The sequence below is a fragment of the Rhinopithecus roxellana genome, chromosome 5, assembly GCF_007565055.1.
Source record: "Rhinopithecus roxellana isolate Shanxi Qingling chromosome 5, ASM756505v1, whole genome shotgun sequence".
NCBI lineage: Eukaryota > Metazoa > Chordata > Mammalia > Primates > Cercopithecidae > Rhinopithecus > Rhinopithecus roxellana.
This window is the reverse complement of record NC_044553.1, coordinates 114,550,379-114,569,609: the sequence shown is the minus strand read 5'-3', so window position 1 is coordinate 114,569,609 and position 19,231 is coordinate 114,550,379. Positions and strand designations below refer to the sequence as shown.

The window sequence follows — 19,231 nt, the reverse complement described above, 5'->3', positions numbered from 1 at the left end:
AGAAACACTAGTCCACACGGAGTCAGCAGGAGGGTTTTTTTTTTTTTTGGGGGGGGGAAATAATCTAGTGGAAGCCAGGAAGCATGCAGTAATGACAAGACCTCTGGCAAAACTGCAGTGCATAGAACCTCCTATGGGAAATCACCCGCCGGCTGCCTGGGGTTGCTACAGAAAGCATGGAGCTGTCCTGCTGCTCTTCTGGGTGCTGGAAAGAAATCTCAGGGGAAATCAGCAATCACCCTCCAGCCACAGATAGTGACCAAAGAGCCACAACCCACAACCTGATGTCACAATCTGATATCAGGATGCTCTCTCCTACAGAGAGACACCTGTCATTCAGTGATTCATGCAAGCATCTGATCCTCAACACTGGGTTCTTTTAAAGGCCACCACTGATCAAAGATGCTAAGAAGCCAGATGAGCAGAGCGCCTACAGGGTGATTTTGGCACAGAAGCAGAGGTAGGTCTACCCCAGGAAAAACTGCCAATTCTTTCAGGTTTGTTTTTGGCTTAACTGCCTTTCCTTCTCTGAAGGGAGAATTCCCAAATTTATTTCTAGCCCAGACCTCACTCCTGAACTCCAGACTTATATTCTATTGCTTACTCTACATCTCCATTTAAAGGTCTGATGAGCACCTCCAGCTCAACAATACTCCTGATCTATGCCCTGCACCATAATTCTGAGCCACTCACAGCCCTCCCCATCTCAATCAACAGCAATTCTGCCAGGCGCGGTGGCCCATGCCTGTAATCCCAGCACTTAGGGAGGCAGAGGCAGAGGCAGGAAGATTGCTTGAGTCCAGGAGTTCCAGCCTTGACAACACAGTGAGACTCCATCTCCACAAAAAGAAAAAAGTTAATAAAACTGAAAGAAAAAAAAAAAATCAGTCTCAGTTTCTAGTTTTCCTGTTTCTCAAGCCAAAATCCTTGGCGTTATCCTTGACACTCCCCTTCCCCACTCTGCATCAGCAAATACTGTTGTTGGTTCTGCCTTTAAAATACATCCAAAATCTCACCACCACTGTTGCTAACACTCTGGTCCAAGCCACCAGCATCTCTCATCTAAACTACTGCATTTGAATCCTAATTGGTCTCTTGCCTTCCTCCCTTGACATATCAGCTCCTCCAATTTGTCATTAACACAGAATGATCCTTCTGAAACCTAAGTCAAATCATGTCGCATCTCCACCCAAAACCCTCCAATGGCTCCCATTTCCTGCTGTCAAAGCCAAAGTCCCTGCAATGGTCTGCAAGGCCCTATTTGACCAATGCCCTCGCCCCTCCCCAATTACTCTCAGCCCTCATCTCCTACTACTCCTCTTAGTCCTGCACCCCTTACTTGCCCTGCTGTAGCCCCCCCTGGCTTCCTCGATGATCTCTACATCTGCCAACCATGTCCCATCTTAGGACCCTGGTCCCTCAGCCCATTTCTGCACATAGCTAATCCCTCATTGCTTTGGGCTACGTGTCATTTTCTGAATGAAGCATATCCTAATCACCCTTGAAAAGTTGCAACCAACCCATCCAGTCTCTTGCCCCAATCCAATCCCCTTGCCCTGTTCTGTGTTTTCCTCTAGCACTTATCAGATTTGAATAATAAACCATCATTCACATAATCATTATGATTACTGTTTTTCATGGGCACTTGTGAAACAAAGCTTCACAAGAGCAGGGGTTTTGTTTGTTTTGTTCTGGAAGAAAGCCTGGCCCACAGTGGACACTGAATACATTTGTTAAACACGCAAATCCAACAGGATATGAGGTACATCAGAAAGGAGTATTTCAGAATTCAAAATCTTGGAAGCAGAGCATTCCAGGTGATCACAAGGTACAAGATGTGGCCATAGGTGTGGGTTGCTGCAGAGTTGTGCAGGGTGGAGGAGGAGAACAATGAGAGAGAGGCCGGGAACTGTGAGGTAGGGCTGCTAAACAGGCTCTCAACAGCCCAGGATATCCACACTACACGGGATGAAAGCAGGAGATCCAGGGGTAAAGAAAATGGTGATCTAGATGTGCGAGTCTCCGAGGAGTATGCAACTATATCCTGGAGGCCAACAGCTACCAGTAGCTTTTTTATTTTATCTTTTTTTTTTTTTTTGAGACAGAGTCTCGCTTTGTCGCCCAGGCTGAAGTGCAGTGGCGTAATCCCAGCTCACTGCAACATCCGCCTCCTGGGTTCAAGCGATTTTCGTGCCTCAGCCTCCCAAGTAGCTGGGACTACAGGCGTGTGCTACCCAGGCGTGTGCTACCACACCTGGCTAATCTTCGTATTTTGGGTAGAGATGGGGTTTCACCATGTTGGCCAGGCTGGTCTCAAACTCCTGACCTCAAGTGGTCTCTCTGCCTCAGCCTCCCAAAGTGCTGGGATTACAGGCATGAGCTACCACACTGGGCTCCAATAGCGTTTTTTAAAAATCTATATATTTATATTTATAATATATACATATATTTATAAAAGTATACATTTACTGCTAAAAAATTTTCGAAACCCCTGGTATAATACAAACTGCAAGTTGCCCAATGACTATTCCTGCTCCGGCAAAGGAGATTCGCAGAAACTTCCAAGGAGCAGGTAGTATTTTACAAGCATGGTCACTATGTGGGGTCTCCAAGTGCCTCCCTCAGGAACTTCATGTCCCCAGGTTCCTAAAATACAGACAACCCACCCTCCCTAGCAGGCCTGCAGTTTAAAAATGATTGTATCTGGGCCTGCTCCACAACTGTTCCCTCAGAGTCTTTGAGGATGGGGTCTGGCATCTATTTTAACAAGGCCTCCCAGTAATTCGTACACTAAAGTTTGTGAACTCTGTTATTACCAACTTACTTATTTATTTACTCAACAAATATCCAATGAGCACCCATTACCCACCAGGCTGCACTGGTCCGGGTGCCTGAGAGGAAGGAGTGAGTGAAGCTGACCATGCAGAGTTAAGCCTGCCCCCATACTGGAGAATTCAGGCTTAACTCACAAAACATATGGACAATTCACACCTGTAATCCCAGCACTTTGGGAGGTTGAGGCGAGATGATTGCTTGAGCTTAGGATTTCAAGACCAGTCTGGTCAACATGGCGAAATGCTGTCTCTACTAAAAATACAAAAATTAGCTGGGCGTGGTGGCACATGCCTGTGATCCCAGCTACTCAGGAGGCTGAGGCATGAGAATCACTAGAACCCAGGAGGCAGAGGCTGCAGTGAACTGAGATCACGCCATTGCTCTCCAGCCTGGGCGACAGAGCAAGACTCTGCTGAAAAAAACAACAAAACAAAACAAAAAATAGAGAAGAATGTGAGGTGGGGAGAATGGGCCAGTATAGTAATTCCAGGACAAGCTATCAAGAGCCTAGAATAAAAAAAGGAGGATAAGGAAAACAGAGGAAATAATAACAGAAACGTGTGGCTGACCAGATATTCAGATGAAGAAGAGAAAGGGACCACAGAGGACTCTGTGACTTGGAGCCTGGATAAAAGGAAGAGAGTGTGAGAAGCATGAAGAGCTGTGCTGACAGTGCCCGGGGCCCAGGCGTGGAAGGACTGTCCCGTGGGCGCAGCCAGAGGCAGCTGAAACCCTTGCACTGCAAGCTCCCACTGAGCTTCAGGGATGGAAACAGGAATTGGAAACCATGTATATTTTTAGTTTAATACCTTCTTAGGCTTTTTACGGTTTTCTTGGAATTTTTAGTAGACAAAACTAATTTACTCCAATTAAATATATGATGATGTTGGGGCTCAAAAATGGATATCCCCAAATACAGTACTTTGACAGGCTGAGCTGCAGAAGCCTCAGGAAACCTCTCTGCCCCTCCCCACCAAAACTCTGACCCTCCCAAACCACAGCATGAAGTTGTTCTCTAAAGTTCCCTTATCAGCCATAAGTCTAGATTACGCTTGTCCAACCCTCGGCCCAGGATGGCTCTGGATGATGTGGCCCAACATAAATTCGTAAACTTTCTTAAAACATTGTGAGATTTTTTGCGCTTTTTTGTGGGGGGGCTCATCAGCTATCGCGAGTATTAGTATATTTCATGTGTGGCCCAAGACAATTCTTCTTCCAGTGTGGCCCAGGGAAGCCAAAAGATTGGCCACCCCTGATCTAGATCCACCAAAGAAGAAAACAATGACTTCTGGTGCCTTCTGTAAGTTTTTATTAACTGAACTCCTACCGCACTACTGCAGGAAGAAAGACTGCAGTCTGTCAACACACTTAGACAGACTTTTGTCACAAACCGCTGTCTGCCCTGCGGATCCAACAGACTTTATCTCAGGCCACTGTATGTTCTTCAAGTCCATTAAATTCCCCTAAAAATCATTTACCATCCCTCAAAATCATCCACACTTTCCCACTTCCCTTTCCCCTAAGAAGTAGGGCATATAAGAATATGCACCCCCTCAGGATATTGGGCATTCTGTATTTTTTCCCCTGTGCACACAGATTTATATGCCATTTCTCCAATTAATCTGCTTTTTATCAAGTGGTTTTTCAGCAAAACTTCAGCACACAAAGAAGTTTTCCCTTGGCCTCTACAATGGCATTTTCATTTTTTAACGTACTTATTTTATCCAGTCTAGTTGTACACTACAAAACAAGCTTCAAAGTGATTAGCATGCAAATCGTCCTTTCCTAATAGTTATATTAAAATTAAAATAGTATAAAGTTTACACATTATAAGGACAACGGTGATAGTTAAACGTCACGACAACAATCAAAACTAGAGAAACTGAAATACCCTTGAGTTATTTCTGACAATATGGATAAATCAAATTATTTAAGTGAGATCAGCCCACAAAAATCATGTTCTGGTATCATAGACCTTTGCAGGCCATATAATCATCCCTGCACAGGGTTTAGTTATGTCCATGACAATCTCTAAAAACAGTCTGAGATTAGGTAAGAATTCTCATCTGATTATCAATCATAATCACGGAGATTTTAGCTAGTAGATTTATATTTAACATCTGGAAACTCACTTTTTGTGGATATATTCTGAACACAGGCTCCTTTACATTTTTCCCCCAAAGTAACTGCCCAGATTTCACTGTAACCATTAAAAAATGTAAAGTGAAGGAGCAAACTAATCATCAGTACTGGTGGTTCTCTTTGCTCATTTTTCCTTTGGAAATTTAAACAGTGCTCTGTTAACAAGTAAGCTTGAGGTTAGGCTCCTCTCTGCCATTCGGCAAGTAATTGACGTACAATGGTTAACTATTTGTCTGAGCACTGAATCTGAATGACCTAGACTTCCTGGAAAACAGAGGTTTCCAATTTCACCATGGAGCCATGGTCCTTTAACACTCTTAAGTGAATCAATAATGTGGGAGTTATCAATGAGCTCCATTACACAGAGCTATGAAAACGCCACATGAATCTGAGGCGCAAGGCATTATGGGAGCATTCATATTTTAAAAGGAAGCTTGCTGTTCAGGTCCCCTGGCCAACTAGGAAAAGGGAAGGTTAACTCTATCTATTGAGGATCATCCTGTAAGTAAAGAGCAACCAGAACATCTTGAATGGTACACACAATACAAGCTTTTGCCTTCTGGTCTTTGCCATCCCTAACTCTGCTTAGAGAAGTCTCTGATTCCTGCCCAGCTCCATAAAGCTAAGCCCCGGAACTGCAAAGTGGAGGGAGCAAACCAGAAATGGTTTGCAAAGTAATTGTAGGTGTTGGATTACAGGTAGGGTTTCCTTGTCTTTAAAGATCTCCCTAGGGGATATAAACACCTAGGTAGATTGAAATGCTATCAGATTTAAAATACTAATGCATACTACTCTCCAAAGTTCTTGAGGCCACAATTCCAAAGAGACTTTCCCCTTAGCTACAAATAAAACTAAAACACCTTTACTGTTCCTCCACTTCCACACCCACCAAGCTAGGCTTGACCTGGGTATTTGTATCTACACAAAGTGGGACAAGAAGCAATTTCTTTAACACTCCTTCTGATCTAAGCACCTAGTTTTCAGCATGATCTGGGCATTTGGTTATTATAGCTCTAACAATTTTATCAATAATCCTAAACGACACCATCCTCTTACTATGTGGAAAGCACTGTGTTAAGCACCTGACAAGGTGGTTGCAGCTATTGTAACCATCATCATCATTTTAACTGAGGCTCCAAATGGCAGAAAACTTGCCTGAGGTCAAGCCGCTAATCACAGGCAGGACCTAAAATCAGGTCTGTTGAACTCTAAAATCTATGCTCATAACCACACACACACACACACAAATCATAAGGAGCTCAGAACTGCAGGGAACATTTCTCCCCAGGTTACCCTTGAGACAACCTTGCCCATGTGACTCTGACATAAGACCCAGAATCAGTTCCAGTTGTAAACCCTCTAAATGAAGAATTAAATCATTAAACCATTTCACGCCAGGAACCTCCAACCCAAGACACATAGAAGTCCGCTGGCACCATCAAGTTTTGGCCATCTTCCCTCTCTTGCCTCTTTTCTCCTGCCTTCTTCACCTGATGCCTGGCCTGACCTCTGCTGCCCCACAGGCTGTTCAGAATTATGTCTGCACCACAGATCACTTCTCATCAGCAGTCCCAGAGCCCCATGGTGGATGGTGTGTCAGCTGCAGGACAGGAGACAGCAGAGGCAACAAAAGGGAACAGACCTATTTTTCCATAGCCTTTCACTTCCAGGCTTGCAATGGGCATCCACACACAAGTGGTCTCAAAAAGGCAATGACGTCACCACTCTACTGACCTGGTTTAAGGAATTAATTGTAGTCTATTCTTCAAGGTCGATGATCTCTTGTCAGACTGAGCTCTGTGTCACACAGGGAGCTCAGTGGAGAGCAGTGACAATTCCATGCAACCCTCCATCCACAACTAGAGGAGGGGCAGGAGCCTGACTCAGGAGGCACAGAAGTGACAGCATCCTGGGGTGTCCACATGCTTACCCAGCCACAGCCCCCTTCTCTCAGGACTGCACCCTCCTGCAGGCTCCAAGGAGGTGGCTGCATTTCTTACAATGATTTAGCACCAGTCCTCACTAACCTGGGGGTACAACCAGATAAAGCAAGGATGGGAACTGAGCGCATGAAGGAGACCAGCTGCAGGCAGCCAGGTCAGAGCAAAGCTAGGTGGGGTGGGCCTCAGTGATGTGCAGCGAGTGTGAATGAGGGAAAAGGCTTGAGTGTAGAAAGAGCAATGGGACAGGCACGTGGACAGGAGGTGAGAGGAGCCAACCCCAGAGAGAGGCAGCTGGAGAGAGAGAGAGGAACGGGGCAGGAGCTTCAGGCTCCCTGAAATCTTGTAAATATGAATGTGATGATTTCTTTTCAACGACTGCCCCTTCATATGGTTTACTCTAGTGGGTTCCTGGCTACCAAAGATCTGTATCTGAAACCATCTACAGCACTCTCCCCTCATCCACTGCTTTGCTTTCCACAGTTTCAGCTATCCACGGTACAGAACAAGATATCCTGTGAGACAGAGATCACATTCACTTAACTTTAATTATAGTGTATTGGTATAATTGTTCTATTTTATTATTACCTATTACTGATAATCTCTTACTGTGTCTACTTTGTAAATTAAACTTTATTGTAGATATGTATGTATAGGAAAAAACATAATGTATACCAGATTTGGTACTCTCCAAGGCTCAGGCATCCACTGGGGGTCTTGGAATGTATCCCCCACAGGTAAGGGAGGATAGTTGTATATAAATGTGTAAAAAATCTTTTCTAACATTCCATTTTTTCAACCCTTAACAAATTATAATCGGGGCTGATCTTAATATACTCGCTGGCTCTTGGACATTTCTAGGCTAGTGTGTCTCAACTCTGGCTGTGTGTGTACACACACACACTCATATACATAGACTGCACACTTAAAAAAAAATCTACCTAGGAGATTCTAAAGTACAGCTAATGTAGAGATCCACTGCACCAGAGTGAATCCACCGTATTTCCCAATGTAGTCAAGAAAAAGCAAATTCAAAAACATTAGGTGCTTTCCCTAAAAGTCACAAAACATAGACTTACCAGAAGACACCTCAGAAGTCATGCAGCTAGATGACATTTTATTGTTCCAGGTTTGAAACAGTGGAATGTGAAGCCCAAAAGTGTGAAGTGTCTTGTTTAAGAGGGCTGCTATGGTTTGAATGCTTGTGCCCTCCCAAACTGATGTTGAAATTTAATTGCCATGGTAACTGGATTAAGAGGTGGGACCCTTAATGGGTGATCAGGCCATGTGGACTCCACTCTTATGAACAGATAATGCCTTATCTCAGAGAAGCTTCTTTATCAAAGAGGGAGTCTGCGCCTCTCTCCCCTCCCTTGCTTGTCCTTTGGCTTTTTTGGAGGAAGGCTTTGAGCAAGAGCCTTCCTCCCGCCTTTGGTTCAAGAAGCCAGCCAGGAAGCAGAGTAGTCATCATCAGACACCAAACATGCAAGTGCCTGGATCTTGCATTTCCCAGCCTCCAGAAATTGGGAAAGAAACCTCTTTCTTTATAAACTACCCACTCGCAGGTCTTCTGTTACAGCTGCGCAGAACTGACATAGTGAATTAGTGGGAGTGCTAGAGTCAGAACTAATTTTCCTAGTCCAAAAGGTTTTGTTTGTCTTTTTTGAATCACATCTTTTAGATAAAATTAGAAAGCCTATTATTTAAAGCAGCCCTAACAAAAAAATCACTCTGTTATCCAAATAATAATCTCCTAACTGTATGTGTTGAGACTCTGGATTCCTGTACATAGGCTTCTTAAAGTAGAGCAGATTTATAGTTTCAACACAAGCCTAAGCAAAATCCAGTACAGAGGGTAAAGCTGCTATCAAAATGAACAGTGCAATTCCTAAAGCCAGATTTTGGAGTCTTATGTGGGATTATCAACACTGAAGAGAATTGTTACTAAATTTGGAGACAGAATGAGGAATAGAAGCAGTAATATAAGGTAGGGAATGACCTACTTAAAGGGAAGCTCTAAGTAATCTCAGGACCATATGATTTAAGTGACTTTCGCAGGGGGAAAAATGCTTTTTACACCAATATGCCACGGCATCATTAGAGTTTTAAGACTTGATTTTGGTTTTTGGAGACAGGTTCTTGCTATGTTGCCCAGGCTGGTCTCAAACTCCTAGGGTCAGAGATTACAGGCATGAGCCACCATGCCCAGCTAATTTATTTTTTGTAGAGACAAGGTCTCACTATGTTGCCCAGGCTGGTCTGAGACTCCTGGGCTCAAGCAATCCTTCCACCTCAGCCTCCCAGTAGCTGAGACTACAGGGAGGTCTCAGTGAGGCTGTGTCACCGTGCCTGACCTAAGACTGAATTTTAGAGAAGACTGAGCCTCTAAGAGTGCCCTAAATGAAAACAACTGTGCTCAGAAAAGAACACATTAAGGAGTTATTGCCCATTAACACAGAAAATGAAGTCATCTGCCACATCTTTTGCAAGTGGATTACCGGGGAAAAGCAAGGCCCCTCAAAACAGAACCATGGGTAAGAAAATTGTGGTGAGAGGAGAGTGAGAGCTCAGATTCTGGTACTGATAAAGAGAGAAAACCTGCAGAACCACACAGCGAAGCAAGCCGGAAGAGCCAGGTATGGCAAAAGAGCACTTGGAAACAGGCTGAAGGTGGACCAAAGAGAAGGGCTCTGAGTGGATTCCCAAAATGGACTGTGCCTACTTCAATTTCAACAGGTCTGTTCTTAAGAGTTACATTCTTCCTGTTCACATACTGGCTGCCTTGAACTGCAAGCCAACATTCTATTTCCTTTCTAGAAAGATCACTGTGCTTTCCGCTTAGGTCAAACAGTATTCATAACATTTCTGTTTTTCTTTTTTCTCTTTTATTTTTTTGAGATGGAGTCTTGCTCTGTCGCCCAGGCTGGAGTGCAGTGGCATAATCTCGGCTCACTGCAACCTCTGCCTCCCGGGTTCAAGCCATTCTCATGCCTCAGTCTCTTGAGTAGCTGGGATTATAGACGCCTGCCACCACACCCAGCTAATTTTTGTATTTTTAGTAGAGATGGGGTTTCACCATGTTGGCCAGGCTGGTCTCAAACTCCTGACCTCAAGTGATCCGCCCGCCTCAGCCTCCCAAAGTGCTGGTATTACAGGTGTGAGCCACCACGCCTGACACATTTCTGTTTTCCTGTTCCCTAATCAGTCAAACTCAAGCAGAAATTCTAAGCTTTCTTCCCTTAATGGCATCGTAGTATTCCCTCTGAAAACGCTGAGAACAAAGAAGTTAGGTTATTAACTTCAACATGCCCAGGAAAGTAACATGCTACTCAAGGAGAATTCCACCCTGGGACTGCTGGCCATGAACACCATTCACAACGAACAGAAGGTGTTTTTCAAGGGTTCCATGACCTCAGAGAATGCCACTACAGTTTTGCTGTGACATGGATTTTCCAATTATGGATCCTGTGAATCACCGACACAAAAGTTATAAAACAGCAAATCATAGTTACGTATTCAAAATGCCTCTGAAATCTATTCCATCCTTTTACAACAAAAAGAAACAGCTTGCGATTAACGATACTTCAAGAATATGTAGTACAGGGTCTGGCACAAGCAGAGCATAAATAAATGTGTGTTTAACAGTTTGGGGTTTTTTGTTTGTTTTGTTTTTTGAGACCGGGTCTCGTTCTGTTGTCCAGGCTAGAGAGCAGTGGCGCAATCACGGCTCACTGCAGCCTCAAACTCTGGGGCTCAGACAACCCTCCCACCTTAGCCTCCTGAGTAGCTGGAACTACAGGCACACACCACCATACCTGGCTACTTTTACAAATTTTTTGTAGAGATGGGGGTCCTAACTATGTTGCCCAGGCTGGTCTTGAACTCCTGGGCTCAAGTGATCCTCCTGCCTGGGCCTCCCAAACTGCTGGGTTTTCAGGCATAAGCCACCACACCCAGCCTATGTTTAATGGTTTACTGGTCAAATGAAGGAATAAATGAAATATTAAGTCTCTTGTAATTTGCCTTTTGTACTAAAGGCACTGAAAAGTCTTATTTATTTTCTTCTCTCTGCATCTGCTTTCTCTGACTGTATCGTTTCTCTGCCTACATTACCAAATGCCTCTCTCCTCCACAGCTTTTGTCACCAGCATCAAAAAGAAGGATCAAAGACGACTTCTGTGGATGGTATCAGCAAACACCGATAACAAACTGAGTTACAAAGGTCTCACTCTCCTGTTTCTCCATTAAAATATTGCAGCTAAAATACTCTGCCTCCTTTACACCTCATTCTTTGGGCTATTTGCTTGTTTGGGTTTATAGTTTCAAATCAGTCTGATTCACTGTCTCTTGAGTCATGCTGCCACTTGTGCACACACAGTCTAAAACTGCTCAGCCCTAAGAGAATCCCCTGGAAAGATGTGTGTTGAGGAGGCTGAATCTGCCTACTCCCACCTTAACCAACAGGCAGCCTTTCCTGCACAGATTAATCACTTCACTTCCCCAACTCAAGTGACAATATGCTCCAATAAGGTGACCCTGATTTTCAGTGTCCTTTCCACAGATATGTCTAAGTAATTTCAATTCATTCCCTCAATTGCTTGTATTCACAACATACTTATACTACTTACCAGTAATGCAAACATAAAACAAGTCTTGATCTTGGGGCTCTCCATCATGCTCAATGAGCTCTCCTCATTGTTCATGCCACTCTTCCTGGCTTCTTCAAACCCTGCCTCTCCGCTACACTCTCTTCAGTAACTTTTCAAATGTTTAAAATAATCATCTATTGGCCAAATGGCAACAACCACCTTTCTTACCAAATCTACTTCCTCCTGAAACCCTTACTCTGGATTACATGCCCATCTTAATACTCATCATCTGAGGGGATTCACTGTCTTTATCCAAGCATAAGGGGTCTGCATACTGGTAGTATTTACATCTGTTTCGAGGGCTGGACAGCTCACTCTAGCATGCATAGGAGCTGGCACAGATAGGTAGTGAGATAAAAGATGTAGAGACATACAAAGGATAGGTTAGTACTGTTTTTCTCTTCAATACAGACCTTTCAGTGTCACAAGAACACCAATACAATGAATACAAAGGGGATCAGGCCTCAAGCCAATACATCTGGCCCTTTTTTTGTCTATGGTGTACCTGTGGATATTAAACCCTGAAGATAAAATAAGACCCAAGTACCTGTAAGAGTCCAACTTAGGAAAAATTAAATTTACCCCACTTATTTATGGGGCACCCACTATGTGCAATTCACTCAACAAATACCAATGAGTGCCTATTATTTTAAGACACTGTGCCAACTGTCAGGAATAGAGAAGACATAGTGTCCCTGCCCTCAGAGATCTTTCAATTTAGTGGAGATACAGTTAAATAACAGATATAGCAACACTGTGATAACTCAAGCAAAGGGGCCAAGTACCAGGTGCACAGGGAACACAAAGAGTGTCCTAATCCAATTAAGATCCAGTCAGGATCCATTGTTCCTAGCACAGGAGAAGAGCAGATACAAAAGGCTAGGTGTGAGCAGAAGAGTGGAGCAAAGTCCTGAGTGTGGGGCTTTGGGGCCTGCAAGGCACTGCACCTTACAGTCCTCCTGGCAGAATAATCTAAGTACAGAGACGGAGATGACTCAGAACAAGGCAAGTTGTCCAATCAGTGTCCTGGGGAGTATGGTTAACTAGGAGGACAGGAAAGATAAAGATTCCCAAAGAAGACATGGGGGATGGCCGGTGGAAAACAGAGTCTCACCCAGTAACAAAAGAATGGGTACACGGGATGGAAGGCATTCCTGCCATGCACTGACCTGAATTAAGCTGTAAAAGAACAGAGAATAGGGTATGTTCCAGGCAAGTTAGAGCAGAAGAATCATACTGAACAGCAACAGGAAAGTGGTTGAGGGGCTGACTGGCTTCAGAATTAGGTAACCCTTAAGTCAGCAGAATAACCAAGACACACAAATGCACCTCTTGAAGAATCTGATAAATATGACAACCATAGCAATGGTGTCATGGCAAGAGTACTAAACTGGTAGTCAAGAGACCTACTGCTGATTTGCCGCTAGACTATCCTCCTGTCAGATGAGCTGGGTGAACATGAGCAGTGTCCATACATGAGTTGGGAAATAAACTTAGCAATTCACAACCACCATTCTTTTTTCTTTTTTTATAAAAGTGAAATAGGCCGGTCATGGTGGCTCACACCTGTAATCCCAGCACTTTGGGAGGCTGAGGCAGGAGGATCACGAAGTCAGGAGATCGAGACCATCCTGGCTAACACGGTGAAACTCTGCCTCTGCTACAAACACAAAAAATTAGGCGGGCGTCGTGGCAGGCGCCTGTATTTCCAGCTACTCGGGAGGTTGAGGCAGGAGAATGGCGTGAACTCGGGAGGCGGAGCTTGCAGTGAGCCAAGATGGCGTCACTGCACTCCTGCCTGGGCGACTGAGCCAGATTCCGTCTCAAAAAAAAAAAAAAAAATACAGTGAAATAAAATAACATATTCTGCTACATGTGTTGCCCATAGAAAAATCATTGTTTTGTGAAGCATTAGCTTCAGGTATGTAGATACAGACGTGTATGTGTGCTTGATGAAAATGTAAAATGTGTTTCTTACTGTGAGGTCACAGTCAAAACAGTTTGAAAAGCACAAGACATGAGGATTTGTAAGCTTCCTTCAAATTCTAAGCTTCGCATGCAGCCTTTAAATTTTAACCTATTTTACAGGTGAATAAATTAACTTAGATATGAGTTGTGGTATAACATTAAATAAATCATGGGCAATCTTTAGACATACCATCAGATAATTCAAAATTATCCAAAACAATTCCCCTTAATTCAACTGATACACCATCAGATAATTCAACATTATTCAAAACGACGCCCCTTAATTCAACTAAATATGACCAAAAAAAAAAAAGTCTCCAGGAAATAACTACGCTCCACGTCTGCTGTAACACAGACACACCTGTATATTTGGGGCAAAGGGCCAGTCGCGTGAAAGGCTTTCACTGTAATGCAAACACGCACACACAGGAGCAATGTTCTATGGAAATTCTTTAAAAATCTACTCAAGGTAGCATTTTCATGTTTCAAATTTTAAAGATCTAATGCCAACCTTATTTTTAATACCTTTGCCAACAGCAAATTCTAGCAAGCTATCGACTGTGTGTGACACATACTTTTGAAACCCTTTACTGGAACAGGTGGGTTTTAACTACTTACAGAGTCTGACCCAATGCATCTGCACATGATACATTCTCATCTACCTAAGCCACTTTCGAAAAGCTATAATCCCAATGAGGGCATCCCCTTCAGGACTTCAGGAAGGCATAAACATGCAACATACAGCAAATACTAAGTACTTCCCTATTGGACAAGCCATTTTCCCAGACAGGCAAGGAGTCACTTAGGAACATATGCTTGAGTACGAATGAAAAAAAAAGATCATTAACGTTGGTGATGTGCATAAGCCAAGCAAACAGGTTTTAGATAAAAACTATATAAGGGTCCATGGCGACAATAATGCCTGGGGTACTTCTTCTGGGGACTCTTTCATCTGAAGAAATCAAATCTCATCATAGACATGGCCTCAGGCTATTTTCACCATCACTGCTATGAGGCAGGTCGGAAAGGTCACAGATACCCAAACTGGAGCACAAACAGGTAACCTGACCTGCCCACGTATCAGACTTTTGTCTAATTCTGAATAAAAGTCAGGTTTTTGGTTTGCTTGTTATAAAACAACCAGGTCTAACCCCTAAACCATGCCCCCAGTTTGTGCCTGGCTCACAGATGGCCCACCCTAAACACTTTTCAGTCCTTCTGTGAATGCTAATTCAAGGTCAGAGATTTCCCAGCCCCTGTAAGATTCGAACTTATCCTGGGCTGTTATGGAGGCAGTGTGGAAGGTGCCAGGCCCATAGCTACCAGCTAACTTCCTGCCCCACAGTGCCACTACTCTGCCCCACCAGGAGGCAAACTCCCCGCTCCACCAGACCCTCCAGCTGCCTCCAAGGCTGCCCAGACATTGTCCTGCCGGCACTTTACAACCAGAAAGTCTTTTAGAGGCCATCCTGTCTCACCCACTGACTTTACAGGGAAGGAAAGTGAGGTCTAGAAACCCATGTGCCTTGCCCAAGGTCACTTCAGCTCGTGCAAACGAAACACAAACCAAGTTGTTTTTTTCTGCCTGGTACTTAAGCACCCACACGCTGCCACTAGCGGTGACCGGAGCCACAAAAGACCCAGCCGGTAGGCCGGCGGCACACAGGCGAGCCAAAGCCGGCAAAAATCCTCTGAGTCCGAGCTCTCCAGGAACCGGAACGCTGGCGCGGCTTTTGGAAAAGGTGGGAGCAGGCCAGGGAGAGACAAGAAAAGCGAATTTACGGCGGCCAGGGGGCTCTCTGCTGGCCCGCAGTCCCGGAGGAGGGGCCCCTGTCCCGGCAGGCCGCCCCAGGGACCCCAAGAGACCTCCACCCCGCCTCCCCAGAGCTGGAAGCCAGGACTGGAGAACCCGGCGGACTCACCGGGTGCGCAGCGCCTGCCACGCGGCGTCGATGTCGGCATAGAGGTTCTTCTCCGAGGGCTTGCCCGAGCTGACGCCGTAGCCCGAGTAGTCGTAGGAGAAGATGTTGCAGTTGATGCGCGAGCCGAGGCCGATGTAGAAACTGCACATCTGGCCCAGGTCCACGGCGTTGCCGTGCGAGAAGAGCAGCGTGTAGCGGCTGGAGGGCGCGCAGCGCACGAACATGCAGCCGAGCCGGTTGTCCCGGGCCGTGCGCGAGAAGAAGACCTCGACTGCGTCCAGCTCGCGCTGCGAGTACTGCCAGTCGGCGCGCTCGCTGAGGTGCAGGCTGCACGCGCCGGGCCCCGCGCCCGCGCCCTCCTCGGGCTGCTGCGGTGCCGGCTGGGCCGCAGCGGCAGCGGCGACGGCGGCGGCAGCTTGGGCCGGGGCCGGGGCGGGCGCGCCGGGGCCGCGCTGCTCCGGCGCCAGCACAGTGTAGGTGGGCTCGGGCGGCAGGAAGGCCAGCTTGGCGGCAATGCGGCTCGGGCAGGGAGGGCAGCAGAAGAGCCAGCACAGCTCGCCCAGCGAGAAGCCGTTCATCCTGGGGCCTGGCTCGGGCATCGGGACGGCCTGGTGCCCGCCGCCGGCCCGGCTGGCTGGCTGGCCCGGGAGGACGGAGGGCAGGCGCGCGGCGAGGGAGCGGGCAGGCAAGCGCGGAGAGCGGCTGCAGCCCGCCAGCCCGGCGGCAGGAGGAGGCGGAGGCGAAGGAGGGCAGGGGGCGGGGCCGGCCCGGCGGGCGCGGCGCTCGGAGCCAGGGCCGGTCAGCGGCGGGCCCGGAGCCCAGGCGAGGCGCGGGCGGCCTGGGCCCGCGCGCGGCACACAAAGCCGGCGGCGGCGGCCATGGCCGGCTAGTGCGCGCCGTCCCCCCCGCTCCCGTTCCAGCTCCCGCTCCCGCACGCCCGCCGCCGCCGCCACTTCCGGGTTACCGCGCGGCGGCGCCCCCGCCGGGACACGGCGCAGGGCCGGGCATCGGGGCGGGGCTCCGCGGGCAAGGGCGCGGGCACCTTCCCCGGCCTGAGAAGCATGTTCTCGACCTGCGGCCGACGGGGGCTTCTAGGAGGCTCCGGGGCCCGGAGGAGCTGGGCGCCGGGGCTGGGGACTCTGCCCCCGGACAGCTGGGCGGATCCGCAGAGGGGACCCTGGAGGGGGTGCATGTGTCCCGGGGTGGACCGCTCCCCTCCCCTCCCCCTGGGATTCCCTCCCCCAAATCCAGGTTTCTCCCGTGGATGAAGGTTCTTGGGAATCTACTGAAAACGAAACTAAGGGATGGACAAGAGTTGGAATGTACCCGAAATATTTGGCTTTCTCATGTGTGCTGCTTTCTGAACGGCTCAGTACCAAAAGTTCTTGGCACCGTAAGGGGTACCGGGGTTGTGGGATAGGGCGGTCATCAGTGTGTTTCCTATTAGGAGAGGCTGTTTCTGTGTAGATAGCAACAGCGTTTACTTTCTAAGGGCATGGTTTTACCCTTAGTACATTTCTGTACCTATACAAGTCAGCTGTTAGAACAGGAGGGTACTGTATTTAGCAACAAACCATGTTGAGGTTGTCATTTCTAGTCCCACGTGTGGCAGATTTTCCGGTAGTAAGTATATACTAGGTATCCTTTACAGTGTTTGTGTCTCTGGAGTTGTTTCAGGTCCAGGATTTTTAAGTGGTCTTAGTCATGAACGATTCTTATACTGCTTTAAATCCACTGTAATCTTGGCAGCCACCTTTACATGATTTTTCAAATATAACTCTCAGTGCCTTGAAACTGTGCTCTGGTGCCAATTTCCACAGAGCCTTCTATACTTCCTTTTTCCTGCCTGATATGGCAGCTGAAGAATTCCCTTTCAGGAACTGACAGGAGATACCCTTCCTGGACTGCCAGCAGGGCAGCTGGAGACTGGGAGGTTGGCACAATCCCTATACTGGATCTGTTGTTTTAACTCACAGATATTCTGAGAATTTTACCTTTTGTTGTGGCTTTCTACAGAACGAGTACTTTGAGCACCCTCATCTAAATGAATTGTCCATACTGATTTCATTAACCTTCAGGACCTCGCTTTTAATTTTTTCTTTTTTAAGAGACAGGGTCTCACTCTACTGTCCAGGCTGGACTTCCAACTCCTGGGCTCAAATGACCCTCCGGCCTGCCTCCCAAGTAGCTAGGACTACCAGCACACGGCACCTTGCCCAGCCAGGAACTGGGTTTTAAAAGACCATTTCTTCACTAAAACAATTTTAGTTGTTTTTGAACTATTCAAATTTGATTTTTAAAAACCTGGTAACAAAGCCTGTTCAGATTGCATATTTGAAGTCTGTTTTGAAGGTTTTCACAGTTGGTGAAACTATTCACATAAAGCCAAATTTTAGCTTTGCAGGTTTAAAAAAAAAAAAAAAGTTTATACAGCTGGGCACAGTGACTTACACCTGTAATCCCACTACTTTGGGATGCTGAGGCGGGTGGATCACTTGAGGTCATAAGTTCAAGACCAACCTGGCCAACATGGTGAAACCCCATCTCTACTAAAAATACAAAAATTAGCCGGACATGGTGGCGCACACCTATAATCCCAGCTACTCAGGAGGCTAAGGCACGAGAATCACTTGAAGCCGGGAAGCAGAGGTTGCAGTGAGCTGAGTGAGATCGCACCACTGCACTCCAGCCTGGGTGACAGAGTGAGACTATGTCTCAAAAATAAATAAAAAATAAAAAGACTTTCTAACTTGCTACACATTGGTATACTTTGGTCACTTTATTGTATTCAGCATTTATGTATGTAATGTTTTCTGTGCTCACAGCATCCACTGTGTTAGGTGCTACAACTACCAAGGTGAGTAAAATAGTCCCTGCTCTCAAATACCTTACAATCTAATTAGGACATCAGCAGAAGATTCAAAACAGTTTTTATGTGCCTTTAAAAAAAATCAAGTCCTCATAAAAGCTAAGAAGACAGTCTTGCGTCCTGGTTCGGTGGTGATATTTCTATGGGGAGCTAAGGTTATAGTCGAGTGCATTAGTCCCTAATCTAATTCAGAACAAGAATAGAACTTTGGGAACTGAGATGAAAGGGTATCTAACAGCCCCCTCAATCAGTCTCAGATACCACTCCTCTCACCTGTCCTTTGATAAGAATTGAATAGCCCTTAGTTCATGAAAGGGGGGATTGATGAGAGTCTCAAGTACTTGTCTTCTGTGCTGCTGATGGAAAAGACAGTCTTTATATTTCAGATGGCCGGCAGCAGGTTAGCATTGTTAGAAAAATTTAAAAGCTAGATACTTGTTTATTTATACCTGATCTCATTCCACAAAGGATTTGTGGAGTGTGATTCAGTATAATATAAATACATAAGCAAATAAATAAAAGCCTGGCTTTTGTTTTCTTTCTATTACAAGGCTACACAGAGGTGGGCTGAAAGAGCACTTATTCCCCAGGAAAACATGTTGGTTCAGGTTTGTGTGAACATTCAGTTGAGACGCTAAAATTATATGCCATTGAGTGGAGCTACCCAACCTTTCTTATCTCGTGCCACATATAGCCAGTGGTAGAGTTTGTGTAGCCCACTGACATGAGATGTGCTGCCCAGGGGATAAGAGGTTGAATATCTCAGCACGTCTCTAACATCTGACATCTCTAACAACAAATGTGTTAGTGTGCCTTGTCATATTGGTTGGGAAACTTTAACATACAGCACAGAAAGAATGCATTTGCCCTATAAAATGTGAAGATTGGGGATTACCAGTTGTCCAC

General features: G+C 46.1%; 1 protein-coding gene across 1 annotated transcript in view; it reads right to left on the bottom strand.

Moving 5' to 3' along the window:
* The window catches only part of ABHD17C (abhydrolase domain containing 17C), a 60,884-nt gene extending 44,554 nt beyond the window's left edge, over positions 1 to 16,330 (bottom strand). The window contains exon 1 of the mRNA XM_030931497.1: positions 15,457 to 16,330. Within this exon, the coding sequence (XP_030787357.1) occupies positions 15,457 to 16,055 (599 nt within the window). The 5' untranslated portion in view covers positions 16,056 to 16,330. The remainder of the gene's footprint in view (positions 1 to 15,456) is intronic.
* Positions 16,331 to 19,231: the final 2,901 nt, after the last annotated feature.